The sequence below is a fragment of the Globicephala melas genome, chromosome 2, assembly GCF_963455315.2.
Source record: "Globicephala melas chromosome 2, mGloMel1.2, whole genome shotgun sequence".
NCBI lineage: Eukaryota > Metazoa > Chordata > Mammalia > Artiodactyla > Delphinidae > Globicephala > Globicephala melas.
The window spans coordinates 75,749,404-75,765,558 of record NC_083315.2 but is presented as its reverse complement, the minus strand read 5'-3'; the positions used below and the strand labels follow the sequence as shown (position 1 = coordinate 75,765,558).

Genomic DNA, 16,155 nt, shown 5'->3' with positions numbered 1-16,155 from the left:
AGAAACTAACACCTGTGGCCGTAATATGCCTCCAGTCAAAAATGTGTTAAGGAAACAATCTCATTTACCATAGTATCGAAAAAGAAAAAAAAAATGAAATAAACCTGCCTGAGGAGAACAAAGACCTGTACTCTTAAAACTGTAAGATGCTGATGAAAGAAATAGAAGATGACACAAACACATAGAAAGAGATACCATGTTCTTGGATTGGAAGAATCAATATTATCAAAATGACTATACTACCCAAGGCAACCTACAGATTCAATGCAATCCCTATCAAATTTCCAATGGCATTTTTCACAGAGTTAGATCAAAATATTTTTAAATTTGTATGGAAATACAAAAGACTCCAAATAGCCAAAGCAATCCTGAGAAAGAAAAATGGAGCTGGAGGAATCAGGCTCCTTGACTTCAGACTATACTACAAAGCTACAGTAATCAAAACAGTATGGTACTGGTGCAAAGCAGAAATATAGATCAATGGAACAGGACAGAAAGCCCAGAAATAAACCCACGCACATACGGTCAACGTATGACAAAGCAGGCAAGAATATACAATGGATTCAATAAGTGGTGCTGGGAGAACTGGACAGCTACATGTGAAGGAATGAAATTAGATCATTCTTTAACACCATACACAAAAATAAACTCAAAATGGATCAAAGACTTAAATGTAAGGCCGGACACTATAAAACTCTTAGAGGAAAACATAGGCAACACTCTTTGAACATAAATCGCAGCAATAACTTTTTGGATCCACCTCCTAGGGAACATATATCTCAACATAATAAAAGCCATTTATGACAAACCCACAGCCAATATAATACTCAACAGTGAAAAGCAAAAAGCCTTCCTACTAAATTCAGGAACAAGAAAAGGATGCCCACTCTCAACACTTCTATTCAACATAGTATTGGAAGTCCTAGCCACAGCAATCAGACAAGGAAAAAAAAAAGGTATCCAAATTGGAAGAGGTGAAATTGTCACTGTTTGCAGATGACATGATACTATATATATAAAACCCTAAGGACTCCACACAAAAATCACTAGATCAAATAAACGAATTAAGCAAAGTAGCAAAATACAAGATTAACATCCAAAAATCAGTTGCATTTCTTTACACTAACAATGAAATATCAGAAAGGGAATGTAAAAAAAAATACCTTTTAAAATACCACCAAAAAAAATACTTCAGAGTAAACCTGACCAAGGAGGTGAAAGACTTACACGCTATCAACTACAAAACATTAATGAATTAAAAAGGATCCAAAGAAATGGAAAGATACCCCATACTCTTGGATTGGAAGAATATTGTTAAAATGGCAATACTACCCAAAGCGATCTACAGATTTAATGCGATCCCTATCAAAATACCCATGACATTTTTCACAGAACTAGAACAATCAAAACTTTATATGGAACCATAAAAGACCCAGAATTGCCAAAGCAATCCTGAGGGAAAAAACAAAAGGAGGCATACCTCTCCCAGAGTTCAAACAATACTACAGAGCCACAGTAATCAAAACAATGTGGTATTGGTACAAAAACAGACATATGGATCAATGGACCAGAATAGAGAGCCCAGAAATAAACCTAGACACCTACAGGCAATTAATCTTCAACAAAGGAGACAAGAATATAAAATAGTAATAAGTCTCTTTAACATGTGGTGCTGGGAAAGTTGGACAGCTGCATGTAAGTCCGTGAGGTTAGAACACACCCTCACACCACGCAAAAAATAAACTCAAAATGGCTTAAAGACTTAAACATAAAACATGACACCATAAAACTTCTAGAACTTGACACCATAACACTTCTAAAACTTCTAGAATTTATTCTCTGACATAAATCATACCAATGTTTTCCTAGGTCAGTCTCCCAAGGCAACAGAAATAAAAATAAACAAACGGGACCATATCAAACTTACAAGCTTTTGCACAGCAAAGGAACCCATATAAAAATGAAAAGACAACCTACAGAATTGGAGAAAATATTTACAAATGATGCAATAGACAAGGGCTTAGTCTCCAAAATATACAAACTGCTTATACAACTCAACAACAAAAACACAAACAACCCAATCGAAAAATGGGCCAAAGACCTTAATAGACATTTCTCCAAAGAAGACGTATGGATGGCCAGTAGACACATGAAAAGATGCTCAACACCACTAATTATTAGAGAAATGCAAATCAAAACTACAATGAGGTACCAACTCACACCAGTCAGAATGGCAGTCATTAAAAAGTCTAGAAATAAATGCTGGAGAGGATGTAGAGAAAAGGGAACCCTCCTACACTGCTGGTGGGAATGTAAGTTGGTACAGCCACTATGGAAAACAGTATGGAGATTCCTCAGAAAACTAAAAATAGAATTACCTTGTCATCTAGCAGTCCCACTCCTGGGAATGTACCCAAACAAAACTATAATTCAGAAAGATACATGCGCCCCTATGTTCACAGCAGCACTGTTGACAATAGCTAAAACATGGAAACAACCTAATGTCCACCGACAGATGAATGGATAAAGAAGATGTGGTACATATATACAATGGAGTACTACTCAGCCATAAAAAAGAACGAAATAATGCCATTTGCATCAACATGGATGCAACTAGAGATTATCATACTAAGTAAGTCAGAAAGGGAAAGACAAATACCATATAATATCACTGATATGTGGAATCTAAAATATGGCACAAATGAACCTATCTACAAAACAGAAACAGGCTCGCAGACACAGAGAACAGACTTGTGGTTGCCAAGGGGGAGGGCATTGGGGGAGGGAAGGACTGGGAGTTTGGGATTAACAGATGTAAACTATTATAGATAGGATGGATAAACAAGGTCCTAATGTATATAACACAGGGAACTATATCCAATCTCCTATGATAAACCATAATGGAAAAGAATATAAAAAAAGAATGCCTGTATGTGTATAACTGAGTCACTTTTGCTGAACAGCAGAGATTGGCATCATATTGTAAATCAACTATACTTAAATAAAAAAATAAAATTAAAAAATAAAAACAAAAATAAACAAATGAGACCGAATTAAACTTAAAAGCTTCTGCACAGCAAAGGAAACCATAAATGAAACGAAAAGACAACCCACAAAATGGGAGAAAATATTTGCAAACAAAGTGACTGACAGGGATTAATTTCCAAAATATACAAACAGCTCATGCAGCTCTATGTGAAAAAACAACAACAACAAAAACCAAACAACCCAATCCAAAAATGGGCAGAAGACCTAAATAGACATTTCTCCAAAGGAGACATACAGATGGCCAAAAAGCACATGAAAAGATGCTCAACATCACTAATTATCAGAGATATGCAAATCAAAACTACAGTAAGGTATCACCTACCACCGGTCAGAATGGCCATCATCAAAAAGTCTACAAACAGTTAAGTGCTGGAGAGGGTGTGGAGAAAAGGGAACCCTCCTACACTGTTGGTGGGAATGTAAATTGGTACAACCACTATGGAGAACAGTATGGAGGTTCCTTAAAAAACTAAAAATAGAACTACCATATGATCCAGCAATCCCATTCCTTGGCATATATCTGGAGAAAGACACAATTAGAAAATATTCATGCACCCCAATGTTCATTACAGCACTATTTACAACAGCCTAGACATGGAAGCAACCTAAATGTCCATTGACAGAGGAATGGATAAAGAAGATGTGGTACATATATACAATGGAATATTACTCAGCCATAAAAAAGAATAAAATAATGCCATTTGCAGCAACATGGATGAACCTAGAGATTATCACACTAAGTGAAGTAAGTCAGACTGAGAAAAACAAATATCATATGGTATGACTCATGTGGAATCTATTTTTTGAAAATGATACAGATGAACTTATTTACAAAACAGAAACAGACTTACAGGTATTGAAAACTTATGGTTATCAAAGGGGAAATGTGGGCAGGAGGGATAAATCAGGAGTTTGGGATTAATATACATACGCTACTATATATAAGATAAATAACCAACAAGGACCTACTGTATAGCCCAGAGAACTGTACTCAATATTCTGTGATAACCTATATGAGAAAAGAATCTGAAAAAGAATGAATATATGTATATCTGAATCACTCTGCTGTACACCTGAAACTAACACAACATTGCAAATCAACTACACTCCAATAAAACTTTTTAAAGAAATTGCTAAAAATAATGGTCCCTCATATTTTTCTTTTTTAAATAAGTTTTACTGAGATGTAATCCACATAGCATAGAATTCATCCTTTTAGAATGTGCAATTCAATAGTTTTTAGTATATTTACAAAGTTGTGCAACCAGCATCACTTATCTAATTTTAGAAAATTTCCCTCACCCCAGAAAGAAACCCTGTACCCCTTAGCAGTCAAACTCCATCCCCTCCTTCTCCTAGGCCCTGGCAACCACTAATGTACTTTTTTTTTTATTGGAGTATAATTGCTTACAATGGTGTGTTAGTTTCTGCTTTATAACAAAGTGCATCAGCTATACATATACATATATCCCCATATCGCCTCCCTCTTGCATCTCCCTCCCACCCTCCTTATCCCACCCCTCTAGGTGGTCACAAAGCACCGAGCTGATCTCCCTGTGCTATGTGGCTGCTTCCCACTAGCTATCTATTTTATATTTGGTAGTGTATATATGTCCACGCCACTCTCTAACTTCGTCCCACCTTACCTTTCCCCCTCCCCGTGTCCTCAAGTCCATTCTCTACATCTGCGTTTTTATTCCTGTCCTGCCTCTAGGTTCTTCAGAATCTTTTTTTTTTTTTTTTGATTCTATATATATATGTTAGCATATGGTATTTGTTTTTCTGACTTACTTCACTCTGTATGACAGACTCTGGGTCTATCCACCTCACTACAAATAACTCAATTTTTTTCTTTTTATGGCTGAGTAATATTCCATTGTATATATGTGCCACATCTTCTTTATCCATTCATCTGTCAGTGGACACTTAGGTTGCTTCCATGTCCTGGTTATTGTAAATAGAGCTGCAGTGAACATTGTGGTACATGACTCTTTTTGAATTATGGTTTTCTCTCCCTCCCTCATAATATTTAAATGAAATATTCAACTACATTACTGCAGTCTATTTTTAAGTGTTGAAAAGGATTTCCTAGCGTTATCTTACCACGTGAAGCATACGGTAAGTTTTGTTTCATATTCCTGACTGCATTTTCTCATTTCTCAGCCAAACAGGTAGGACTCGTGAGATTGCAGTGGCTTCCAGGAATTATACCCCATACACACGAGTCCTGGAGTTAACCATGAAGAAAACTCTGACTTAAGCACTTGGAGACGTGCACTTTGCACTGATGGACAAAGGCCCTGGAACCCTGCGGCTTGAAGTCTGGAAAGGGTGACTGTTGCTTCGTCCTATACACTGTTTAAGCTGCAGTGGAAACTGCTGAGGTTCTGATCCACTTCTTAAACATGAAGGAAAGTGGAGGGGGAGGGGGAAGGCAGGAGAGAGAGGTTTCAAGGTCATATATCAAACACCCAACCAGTGTATGTACCCTGCTGTACTGGGCCGTCATTAGCTTTCCATGCGGACACTGAGTCCTATCAGGAGAATTTCCTCACTATTTTCTGTTTTACTAGACTTCGGCTGGGAGGAAATAAGGCATTACCTTGAAATTTCATGTTACTTATTGCCAGGATCATTTGTTACAGCATGAAGGTTTTATTTACCCGTAGAAGTATTAGAGGCGGTGTTTCTCTGCTACAGGGAAGCCTGTCCGCAGGAGTGCAGGCACATGGGGAAATGTGACGCTGGGAAGGAAGGGGCAGGTGCCGAGGACCTGTGCAGGGGTGTGGGAGCCTCGGCTGCAGCCGGTCCTCATGTGGGCAGACACGCTTCATTCTGACGTGCTAACCCCTTGGTTTACTTTGTGCCTTATGCCTTTAAGGGGCCAGCTGAAATCACTGTATTTATTCAACCTGTGATTTATTTTTTCTTTCTTTCTCACTTTAACTGAAAGAGAATTTTATATGTTGTGGAAATTTAATCACTTAATGTTTTTGATATTAATTGGTGTTTTTGTTAAAGGAATGAGTGATTTGTTCAAGCATGCTCTACTTTGATATTATAACCTATGTCACATGTTTAATAAATGCCATATATTTTGTTCTACTGATGCTATCATTGTGTGTCATCCATGACTGTGTAGAAGGGGTAGAGAACAGAATCGGGTTTTGGACTGTCCAGGTCAGGGCACCATAATCTTTCAATCAGTACAGTCCTTAGAATCATTTATAAACCATAAGAGAAGGGGTGTGTGTGTGGGTGTGTGTGTGTGTGTGGGGGTGTGTGTGTGTGTGTGTGTGTGTGTGTGTCTTTAAACCCTGAAATTTATCTAGTTAACCTACCTTCTAGAAACACTAAGATGCATTCATGTTTATAAAATTAAAAAAATCATTTTTACTTAAAAAAAAAAAAAATCATGCTCCCTTGTGCCCAAACTCTCTACCCCTTACTCCCCCGCTTAAAAAAAAAGCCAAAGAAAGAAAGCAAAGCAACTCAGTTGAGTAAATCACCACAAGTCAGGACAGTGTCAAGAGGAAAACGCATATTTTGAAACCAAATTTTTATTTAAATTGTGGTTGTGGGACCTTGGGCATGTCATCAAAGCTCTCTGAATATCAACTTCATGTTCTAAAAACTTGGGATAATCACACCTACCCGGTGCTCGCTTCGGCAGCACATATACTAAAATTGGACCAATGCAGAGAAGATTAGCATGGCCCCTGAGCAAGGATGACACGCAAATTCATGAAGCACTCCATATTTTTTCCACAAAGTAAACTTAAAATGGCTTAAGGACTTAAACGTAAGACATGACACCATAAAACTTCTAGACGTGAACACAGGCAAAACATTCTCCAACATAAATCGTACCAATGTTTTCTTAGATCAGTCTCCCAAGGCAATAGAAATAAAAATAAACAAATGGGACCTAACCAAACTTACAAGCTTTTGCACAGCAAAGGAAACCATAAAAAAACCCCAAAAAGACAACTTACAGTATGGGAGAAAATATTTGCAAACAATGTGACCATTAAGGGCTTAATTTCCAAAATACACAAACAGCTCATACAACTCAATAACAAAAAAACAAACAACCCAATCCAAAAATGGGCAGAAGACCTAAACAGACATTTCTCCAAAGAAGAAACACAGATAACCAATAGGCACTTGAAAAGATGCTCAACATCACCAATTATTAGAGAAATGCAAATCAAAACTACAATGAGGTACCAACTCACACCAGTCAGAATAGCCATCGTTAAAAATTCTACAAGTAACAAATGCTGGAGAGGGTGTGGAGAAAGGGAACCCTCCTACATTGTTGGTGGGAATGAAAGTTGCTGCAGCCACTATGGAAAATGGTGTGGAGATTCCTCAGAAAACTAAAAATAGAGTTACCATATGATCCAGCAATCCTATTCCTGGCCATATATCTGGACAAAACTATAATTCAAAAAGAAACATGCACCTCTATGTTCATAGCAGCACTATTCACAATAGCCAAAACATGGAAACGACCTAGGTGTCTATCAATAGATGGATAAAGAAGATACGGTACATATATACAATGGATTACTACTACTCAGTCATAAAAAATAATGAAATAATGCCATTTGCAGCAACACGGATGCAACTGGAGATTATCATACTGAGTGAAGTAAGTTAGAAAGAGAAAGACAAATACCATATGATATCACTTACATGTGGAATCTAAAACATGACACAAATGAACCTATGAAACAGAATCTCGGACATAAAGAAGAGACTGGTGGTTGCCAAGGGGGAGGGTGTTGGGGGAGGGAGTGGCAGGTTGGGGTTAGCAGATGTAAGCTTTTATACATAGAATGCACAAACAACAAGGTCCTACTGTATAGCACAGAGAACTATATTCAATATCCTACGATAAACCATAATGGAAAAGAATATATATATCTGTAACTGAATCACTTTGCTGTACAGCAGTAATTAACACAACACTGTAAATCAACTACACTTCAACTCAAAAAAGGAAAATCACGCCTGATAGGCCAATGTGAGTGCCAACTGAGGTAGGTCACGCAGAGGCCTGGCCTGGGGATGGACGCAGAGGAGGGTGCTGCCATTCTGAGGTGTGTTTTAAAGCACTGTTGACTCCTGGCTACCTTCACTCTTTGAGCTGCTCTAGCATGAGAAACCGCTTCCTAGCACAGCCCCAAGGAGGAGCATTTCAGGAAAAGGCAGGCCTTGGGACCAGGAGGTAGGGAAGCAGGACTCAGAGTGGCAGAAGGTATGGCAACCCCTGGGCCCCTGGAGAAGCTGGTGTGGAAACAGCTTCTAAATGAAACATGGCATAAAGAATGTCGGTTTTAATACAACAAAGACTGTTCTGCAAGCACTCCACATCACCGCCCCCGTCCCGTTTTTTCTTTTCTTAAAACAGTCAAAAAAGGGAAAAAAATTAGTGATTTTAAATTCAAAGGATGCCAGGGATCATTCCATAGCATTAAAGGTGTCCCTGGGCCCTTTATACTTTTATATATACCTTCAACATGTGGAGAATTTTAAAGATTATTTGAACTATTTAAAAAGACCACTGAAGAGACTTCCTCAGTGGTACAGACTTGAAACTGAAAAAAACCAGAGCTGATCCTTCTCAACCCTTTGTCAAAATTAGTGACACTCAACCCACCATCTGAAAGAGTGCCGTTTGTTCTTCAACCTCCTCATAAGCACGGGTATCGTGTAGAACTAGGGGAATGATCTCTAATATTACACAGCAAATTTATCTAACTGAAATGAAAAACAGCAGTGTGTTAAGTTTTTTTTTTTAAATGTATTCCTATGATAATGCCTCAATTAATATTCTCATTCCAATCCTTCCAGACTTTCTTAAACACACCCCCCTCCCCCATTCATTTTGTTTTAGCACACATAGGACCCTATACTGAGAAGCAGAATCGTGGTATTCAGGAACGTGGGCTCTGGAGACTGTTTCAGCTTAGTCACTAGTGTGTGGCTTGAGCACAGAACCTCTTTGAGTCCCTGTAAAATGGGATCAGTGACAGTTCTTTCCCAACTGTCACTGTGTGCAGATTAAATGAGCTGATATCTGTGGAGTTCTTAGAATAGTGCTTGGCACATAGTAAGCACTTAGTAAGTGCTACCTATTGTCACTACATACTTTTGTAACCACATATATAATCACTTACATATCATTCTATATAGATACAGATGTATAGAGCTACACCACTATTTCTTACAGCTAGCTGGATTCCAGTTTATTGAGGTACTATGGTTTACTTGACCTATCCCCTGATGTTGGAATTTTGGAGGCTGTCTTTACTCTTTTTAAAGCAATCCTCTGCTGAACCGTCTTGTACACATGTCTTTGTACACTTGCCTAGGATAAATTCCTAGAAGAGGAATCGCTGGGTCACAAGTTAGGCACATTTAAGTCTTTTCATGTACGTGGTTCCAACTTGGCCTCGGGAAATTGGAGTCCACTGAAAGCTCTCACCAACAGTATGAGGATGTTCTTTCCTGACTCCGTTGCCAACACTGGGAGTGAGAAATGAAGGTGTGTATAAAATTGCCTGCTTTATGCAGGCACGCCCCCCCAAACAGGCAGTGAATAAAGTTCCTTCAGGATATTGCCTTTGGATACCTGAGCTCGGGACCGTGCAGGTGTGAGATGCAGGCCTTTAAGTGTCCTCAGGGCCCAGAGAGTACCGGGCAGCCGAATGGAAATAGGACTGGGCTTACTTAGAAGCAGCTGGTGTCCCAGTCAGAAGCAAGAGTCAGCCATTGGGACAAAAAATTCAGGCCACGTGCCTGACATGGGGTTTGAGTCTGGGTGGCACATGCCCCAGAGGGTTCCTTTCAGGGCTAGCTGGGAAGAGAGGAACATTTGGGAAGTCTCTGGAGTTTGGTGATGTGACACGGTCTCCCCGACAGAGGGTGCACCAACCAAGACTGGACCTGAGCTGGTCCACGTGTCTGTCTACTCTGGGCACCCTCTTTCTCCCCACCAAATGCCATTGGCCTGCTCCAGGAGTTCTAGGGTGGTCCCCAAGACAGAGGGTGGGGTGAGGGGTGTGACAGGAAGGGCAGGATTCCTTCCTGTCCTACTTCAGGCCACATCAGACCATAATGATCTCCCTGACATCCAGACTCAGAGGCCAGTTCAGTTCAAGCAGTGCATGCCAGGTGCTGGGGACACACAGATGTGTACCCTCAATACCCTCATCCTCATCGAAAATTATTCCCAGTGAGTCTGTCTCCTCCTAGTCTTTGATGTCTCTGAATCCCAGGGGTACTTTTTTCCTGCTCCCCTCTTTTCTACTCTCACATCAAAAGACTGACCATCGTGTCCATTTCCTTTCTCTTCATCCATGTAAGCTCCTTAGGGGCAGTTTCCTATAAAGGAGGGGACTCATTCCACACCTCAATAAGCATGGAGAAATCTACAAATGAAAAGTATCCAGAAGGAGGCTTCGCTCGTGGAAGTAAAGGAGACCAAGAGTTACGGACCTAGGCACAGCATGCAAGCAGTCAATCTTCATAGCAGTTCTGTGTAGAAAATGTCACTACCACCATTTTGTGGTTAAGGAAATGGAAACTCAAAGAGAGATGAAAATTGCCTGAAACCACCCAGGCCTGTCTGATTCCAGAACAGGGGTGGGAAGCCTGGAGTCGGTATTGCCACTAAATTGCAATACTCCCTTGGGCGGGTCACCTCTGCTCTCAGGTGCAGGGCTCCCATGAGCAGCTCTGCCTAGGAAGGAAATGGAATTCCACCTGCCCCCACCCCCCACCCCGCAGAGGCCTGCTGTGATGATCATGCGAAGCAGCATGGGAAAAGTTTCCAGCACTGCGCCAGAGACATGCCTACAATCGATACCAACAACTGACCCCTGCTATTGGTACTAGTCACTACTGTGAAGGAGGTGTTGCACATGAATATTTTTAAACCCAAGGATTTCCTCTTATTGGACACACGTTAGAGACAATGAATAATGCTTACTTGTGAGTAGGATTGTGCAGAAGGAAAGTAGGGCAAAAAAAAAAAAATTGTGTCTGGATAAACATAAGATTAAATAAACCATAGACTCCTTTTCCTTATATGGAAATTTGAGAATAACTCACTTGACTTTGTCAGAGGAGGACAAGCCCCAAAGAAAGACTGGAGATATGTTTCTGGAAAGAGAGACCAGAGGCAAAGAGACCACAGGGAGACGGCTGCAAAGTTTGGAGGTAATTTGTTAGGCAGGATTAGATTACTAATACATGGTATGAAGTATAAATCAAAGAGGTTTTTGCATATGGATGTCCAATTAATTGTTTTAGCACCATTTGTTGAAAAGACTACCCATTTTCCACTGAATTGCCCTTGTACCATTGTTGGAAATCAACTGCCCATACATGCATAGGTCTATTTCTATACACTCTGTTATACTGATCTAGTTGTCTATCTTAACACCAGTCCCACACTCTCTTGATTACCGTAGCTTTATCTTAAGCCCTTGAAGTCAGGTAGTATAGGCTTTTCAACTCTGTTCTTTTTCAAAGTTGTTTTGGCTATTCTAGGACCTTTGAATTTCCATATGAATTTTACAGTCTGTCAGTTTCTACCTATGGGCTGCTGGAATTCTGACTGACACTGCACTGAATAGATAGATCCCCAAGGAGAAAACCAAGACCCACTGCTGAGTATCAGGCCAGCTTGCAGCTGGTGGGACTAGGTGAGTTCCTGAATGCTGGGGCTGCTTCTCTCTTCTTCAGTTGGGAAGGTACCAGGTAAAAACTTCCATAATGTATTCAGATGAAGGTATAGTATAATCTTTGTGGAATTCTGAACAAAATATTATAAGAAACATTAATTTGTGCCCAAAGGCCATAAAACTGATGTAATTTGAATGCAATAAAATATAAATAAATGGCAAACAGTTCTTAGGGGTTTTCTCTTAATTTTTCAACACATACTTTTGAGTTTTAACATACAGCATTTACAGCATTCACCTTCCTGAATTAGGGGTGTGGGGGGCTGAGAAATAATTAGTAGGCAATTTTTTGGCCCTGGGACTTTTCTTGTAAATGTTTTCTTTGGCAGCCATTCTCTTGAGAACAGGAAGTTACTCTCTTGTTACAGATTTAAGACTTTTCTGAGCCAAATAACAGAAAGCTGGATTAGTTCTGAAATGAAGGGGGAAAAAAACAACTCTTGGCTCTTGCTGGAGATTAATGACATCTTGCAAATATTTTAATTCTTCCTTTTCCCCTCTAACTTGCCACCTCCTAAACAATGCATGTTCAGCCTGAAAAATCTTAACTGGTCACTTTGTGGCCCAACCCTAAAATAAAATATCTTTATGGTACCCACAAATTTATTTAAACATTTTTGGAGGGCTGGGGGAAGGAAATAAGGGCTGTCTCAAGTTGACCTGTTTTATCACAAAATCCCAATACGGAATTTAAAACAGAAAATGTAGTTGTAAAGATGCTAATGTTTCTACAGTAATCATAAAGATTCATAATTTTCTTTGACCTTTTAAAATGGCTTTTGCTATAGATAAAAATGTTCAATCAAGCTTTGTAAACAAACTCTATATATTATTAGAGATGCTTGCAAACAATTTCTTAGCAATTGTTCAAAATAACAAGATTATATCCTTTGACTAGAGCATTTATTAGTCTGACTACAAATCATGCTAACTGGTTTTTCCCAGAAAAGGTTCAGTTCTTTTGAATTAATATCCACTTTTTACACTTGATTCTAGCAAAAACAAACCGCGCCCCCCAAAACCAAACTTGCAATATCAATGAAGTTTACAATCTGTGGGGACATTAACTTTATGAATCACCTGACAACCATTTGTAGGGATGCCTTTTTTGGGGGGGGCGGGGGGGCCGCACCGCACAACATGCAGGATCTTAGTTCCCTGATCAGGGATCGAACCCGTGCCCCCTGCAATGGAAGCGTGGAGTCCTAACCATTGGACTGCCAAGGAATTCCCTGTAGAGATTCTTAAAACACAGAAGGCCTTAGGAAAACAGATTTAGAGGTAAAGAACACCTTCCTATAACAAGTGATCTAGGAAGTGATTGAGAAGTTTCCATGGCATCACAGTCATCCTTCAGTATCAAGAGAAGGTGGGGGAATTGGTTCCAGGCCCCATATTCCCACAAATACCAAAATCCACAGATGCTCAAGCCTGTTATATAAAATGGTGTAGTATTTGCATAAACTTATGCACATTTTCTCGTATAATTTAAATCATCTCTAGATTATTTACATACCTAATACAATGTAAATGCTTTGTAAATAGTTTCCCACTCACAGGCAAATTCAAGTTTTGCTTTTCGGAACTTTCCAGAATTGTTTTTTCTTTTTCTGAATATTTTGGTTCCAAGGTTTGTTGAATCCATGGATGTGGAACCCACATATATGGATGACTGACTGTAATTGCAGCCTCTCAAAAAAAAAAAAGAGTTGGCCCACATTTTTCATTTATACTTGCATCACACACCCAAATGTCCTGGTGCCCAGGAAGTTTGCATCAAGGTGGCAAGGGTCAAAAAAAAAGGTGGCAAGGGTCTGTGGTAGGATAATGGGGGTGAGTGGCTGGTGGCAGGAAGAGGCAAGAAGGGTGCTCCCCAGGATTATAAGTACATGTCCATCTTAAAGTCACTCAAATTCATTATTTTGAAAAACTCTGTGCTGCTGAGCAAATTCATCTGTAGATTGGATGTGGCCAAAGACCCGGAATTTGCAACCCTTTATTTACATTATCTAATGTTTTTCTTTCTGTGCATTATAAAGAAAATACTTATTCCTTCAAACCACCTTTTTCTCCAGTCAGCTTGAAGTGATGTTCCTCCCACATCATTCATTACCCTTTGTCTGTCTTCTGCTATTTTGACAACTTCAGGTTTTTTTAACCTTATAAACAATCTTAAATTACTCAGAGCTGTCATCCATTAGATATAAAAATTAAATTAAGCCCAAGAATTCTAGGTGATGGAAAACATGATCCAGTCCCACAAGATATGGGCAACCACAGGAGTCCAGCAAAGGTTGATAATACCCTAAACTTCATCAATGTTGGATGACTATTTATTTAAAGGGAGCTACCTGCTTCCTGGTTGACTGCATACCAAATATTTCTTCAACATTTATGAACTTAAATAGATGCAGATGTTGTCAAAGAATAACATCAGTCATCCTCGAATACTATAATTTAAGCACTGAAATGCACCTTAGAGTTTGTCTGGTTCAATACCCTCATTTTAAATGGGAGAAAACTGAGGCCTGGGGAAATTAACTGGCCACAAAGTTAGCGGTACACAAACCCTCTCCTCCCAAAATCATGGCTGGAGATTGACAAATTTCACCACCACCCCTTCACTTCTCTGGTCTGGATCACCTTTACTCTCTATATACTATGCTTGACTATTCTCTCCTCCAAATTTTGGAGAAGAAAATCAAGGATGACATTTTTTTCCTTGGTCATTCTCCCAACTCTATATTATATGGGCATCCCTTGCTCCTTTTCTCCTATTCCCCCTAGCTGAAGCTTTTCAGAGCTAGCTGTGTTCTTTTTCATGCAAGCCAGAAAATTAAAGGTGACCAGATACTTGATTCCGGCCAGGTCTCATGAGAGGAGAAGGGTGGTCAGTTTTCTCTAAGTCCATTTTGCTGCCGATCACCAGTTTCTTTATTTTATGGCCTCTGATGTACATCAGATTCCAAAGAGTGAGACATACAGTGTGCCAGCATTGTGGTAGAGACCTGGTTCTACTTTCCCTCCACTAACAGCACAACTCTCAAATCCCTCTCCCATGAAACTTGAAAGGAAATTATTAAATTTCACCCTTTAGTGACTTTGCAAATTACCTCCCTTAAACAATGTACAGGATATTTTATGAAGAATCTTAGACAAGGTCCACTTACGTATAGGAGGGTCTGCCCTCCAGCAGGGACTCTGAACCAATTCTAAGCAAAGTTTGGTTTTGACATCCTCCCTTTTTGCCTGGCCTACATATTCTCCAAATTGTGAAAAGGAGGCCTTCTGTGGTCTTCCTGGCACCTGAACTCTCTGTTATAACACTTTCTCTGGTCTACTCTTCCTCTCCAATTGCTCAAAATTCTCTCCATTTTCTCGCTTTCCCTCCTAACAAAAGCCCACTCTTTTAGTGCAAGTCATCACCTCTGCTAGCCTTTTGTGAGAAAGCCATTTGGAACAAATTCATACTCAACTGTAAATGACTGATAGGCCACAACCCTTCTAGAAATATCTACTGTCTCAAAGGAAGATCCTTTTTAACCTAGTAATTTTCTTATTGGTGGAATTTTAGCCAATGCATCAAAGGGAAGTGAAATAAGTCAGGAGAGGGGAAGATATTTTACATCTTATTCAAGATTCTGTCTCCTGAAACAGACTCAGACATAGAGAATAGACTTGTGGTTGCCAAGGGGGAGGGGTTTGGGAGAGGGAAGGATTGGGAGTTTGGGATTAGCAGATGCAAACTAGTTTATATAGGATGGATAAACAACAAGGTTCTACCCTATAGTACAGGGAACTATATTCAATATCCAATATGATAAACCATAATGGAAAAGAATATGGAAAAGTATATATAACTGAATCACTTTGCTGTACAGCAGAAATTAACACAACATTGTAGATCAACTATCCTTCAATAAAATGTAAAAAAAGAAAAAAAAAAGATTGTCTCCTAATGGGAGAGGGAGGAGGAGGAGCCTCAGCTACAGGGTCTGTATATTCTGTACCACACAGCAGTACATGTGAGCTTTCAAGGACTTTTTTTTTCTGATTTGTGAGTTTATTCATATGAAAAATCATAGAAAGGTGTTATTCAATCACCATTAGTCACAGATCTAACCATTAATCTTCATTAATGTTGCTAATTACAAAGTAAATCACCTGAAATTTAGAGAATCAAACATTTAAATTTTTTTCCTGAATTCTCTCTTCACATGCTAACAAAAATATCATAAAACACTGTGGTGGCCTGAAATGGGAAATTTGTCACCGAACAACACTCAACCGTGTGAAAGTCTGAAGAGATAAGAATTCTTTCCCTTTGACTTGAACCTTATTTGGCTGG

General features: G+C 39.4%; 1 protein-coding gene, 1 long non-coding RNA gene and 1 other non-coding gene across 8 annotated transcripts in view; 2 read left to right on the top strand and 1 right to left on the bottom strand.

Moving 5' to 3' along the window:
• Positions 1-6,147, top strand: part of MYZAP (myocardial zonula adherens protein) — a 139,298-nt gene extending 133,151 nt beyond the window's left edge. For all 5 annotated transcript variants that reach the window (XM_060294212.2, XM_060294210.2, XM_060294211.2 and 2 more), the window contains one exon: positions 5,212-6,147. In XM_060294212.2, coding sequence (XP_060150195.1) covers positions 5,212-5,308 — 97 coding nt within the window. In that variant the 3' untranslated portion in view covers positions 5,309-6,147. The remainder of the gene's footprint in view (positions 1-5,211) is intronic.
• Positions 1-16,155, bottom strand: part of LOC115864787 (uncharacterized) — a 75,254-nt gene that overhangs the window by 45,473 nt on the left and 13,626 nt on the right. The window lies entirely within an intron of this gene.
• On the top strand, positions 6,706-6,812 carry LOC115864883 (U6 spliceosomal RNA). Its single transcript, XR_004044176.1, has one exon. It is a non-coding gene; the product is annotated as a U6 spliceosomal RNA (small nuclear RNA).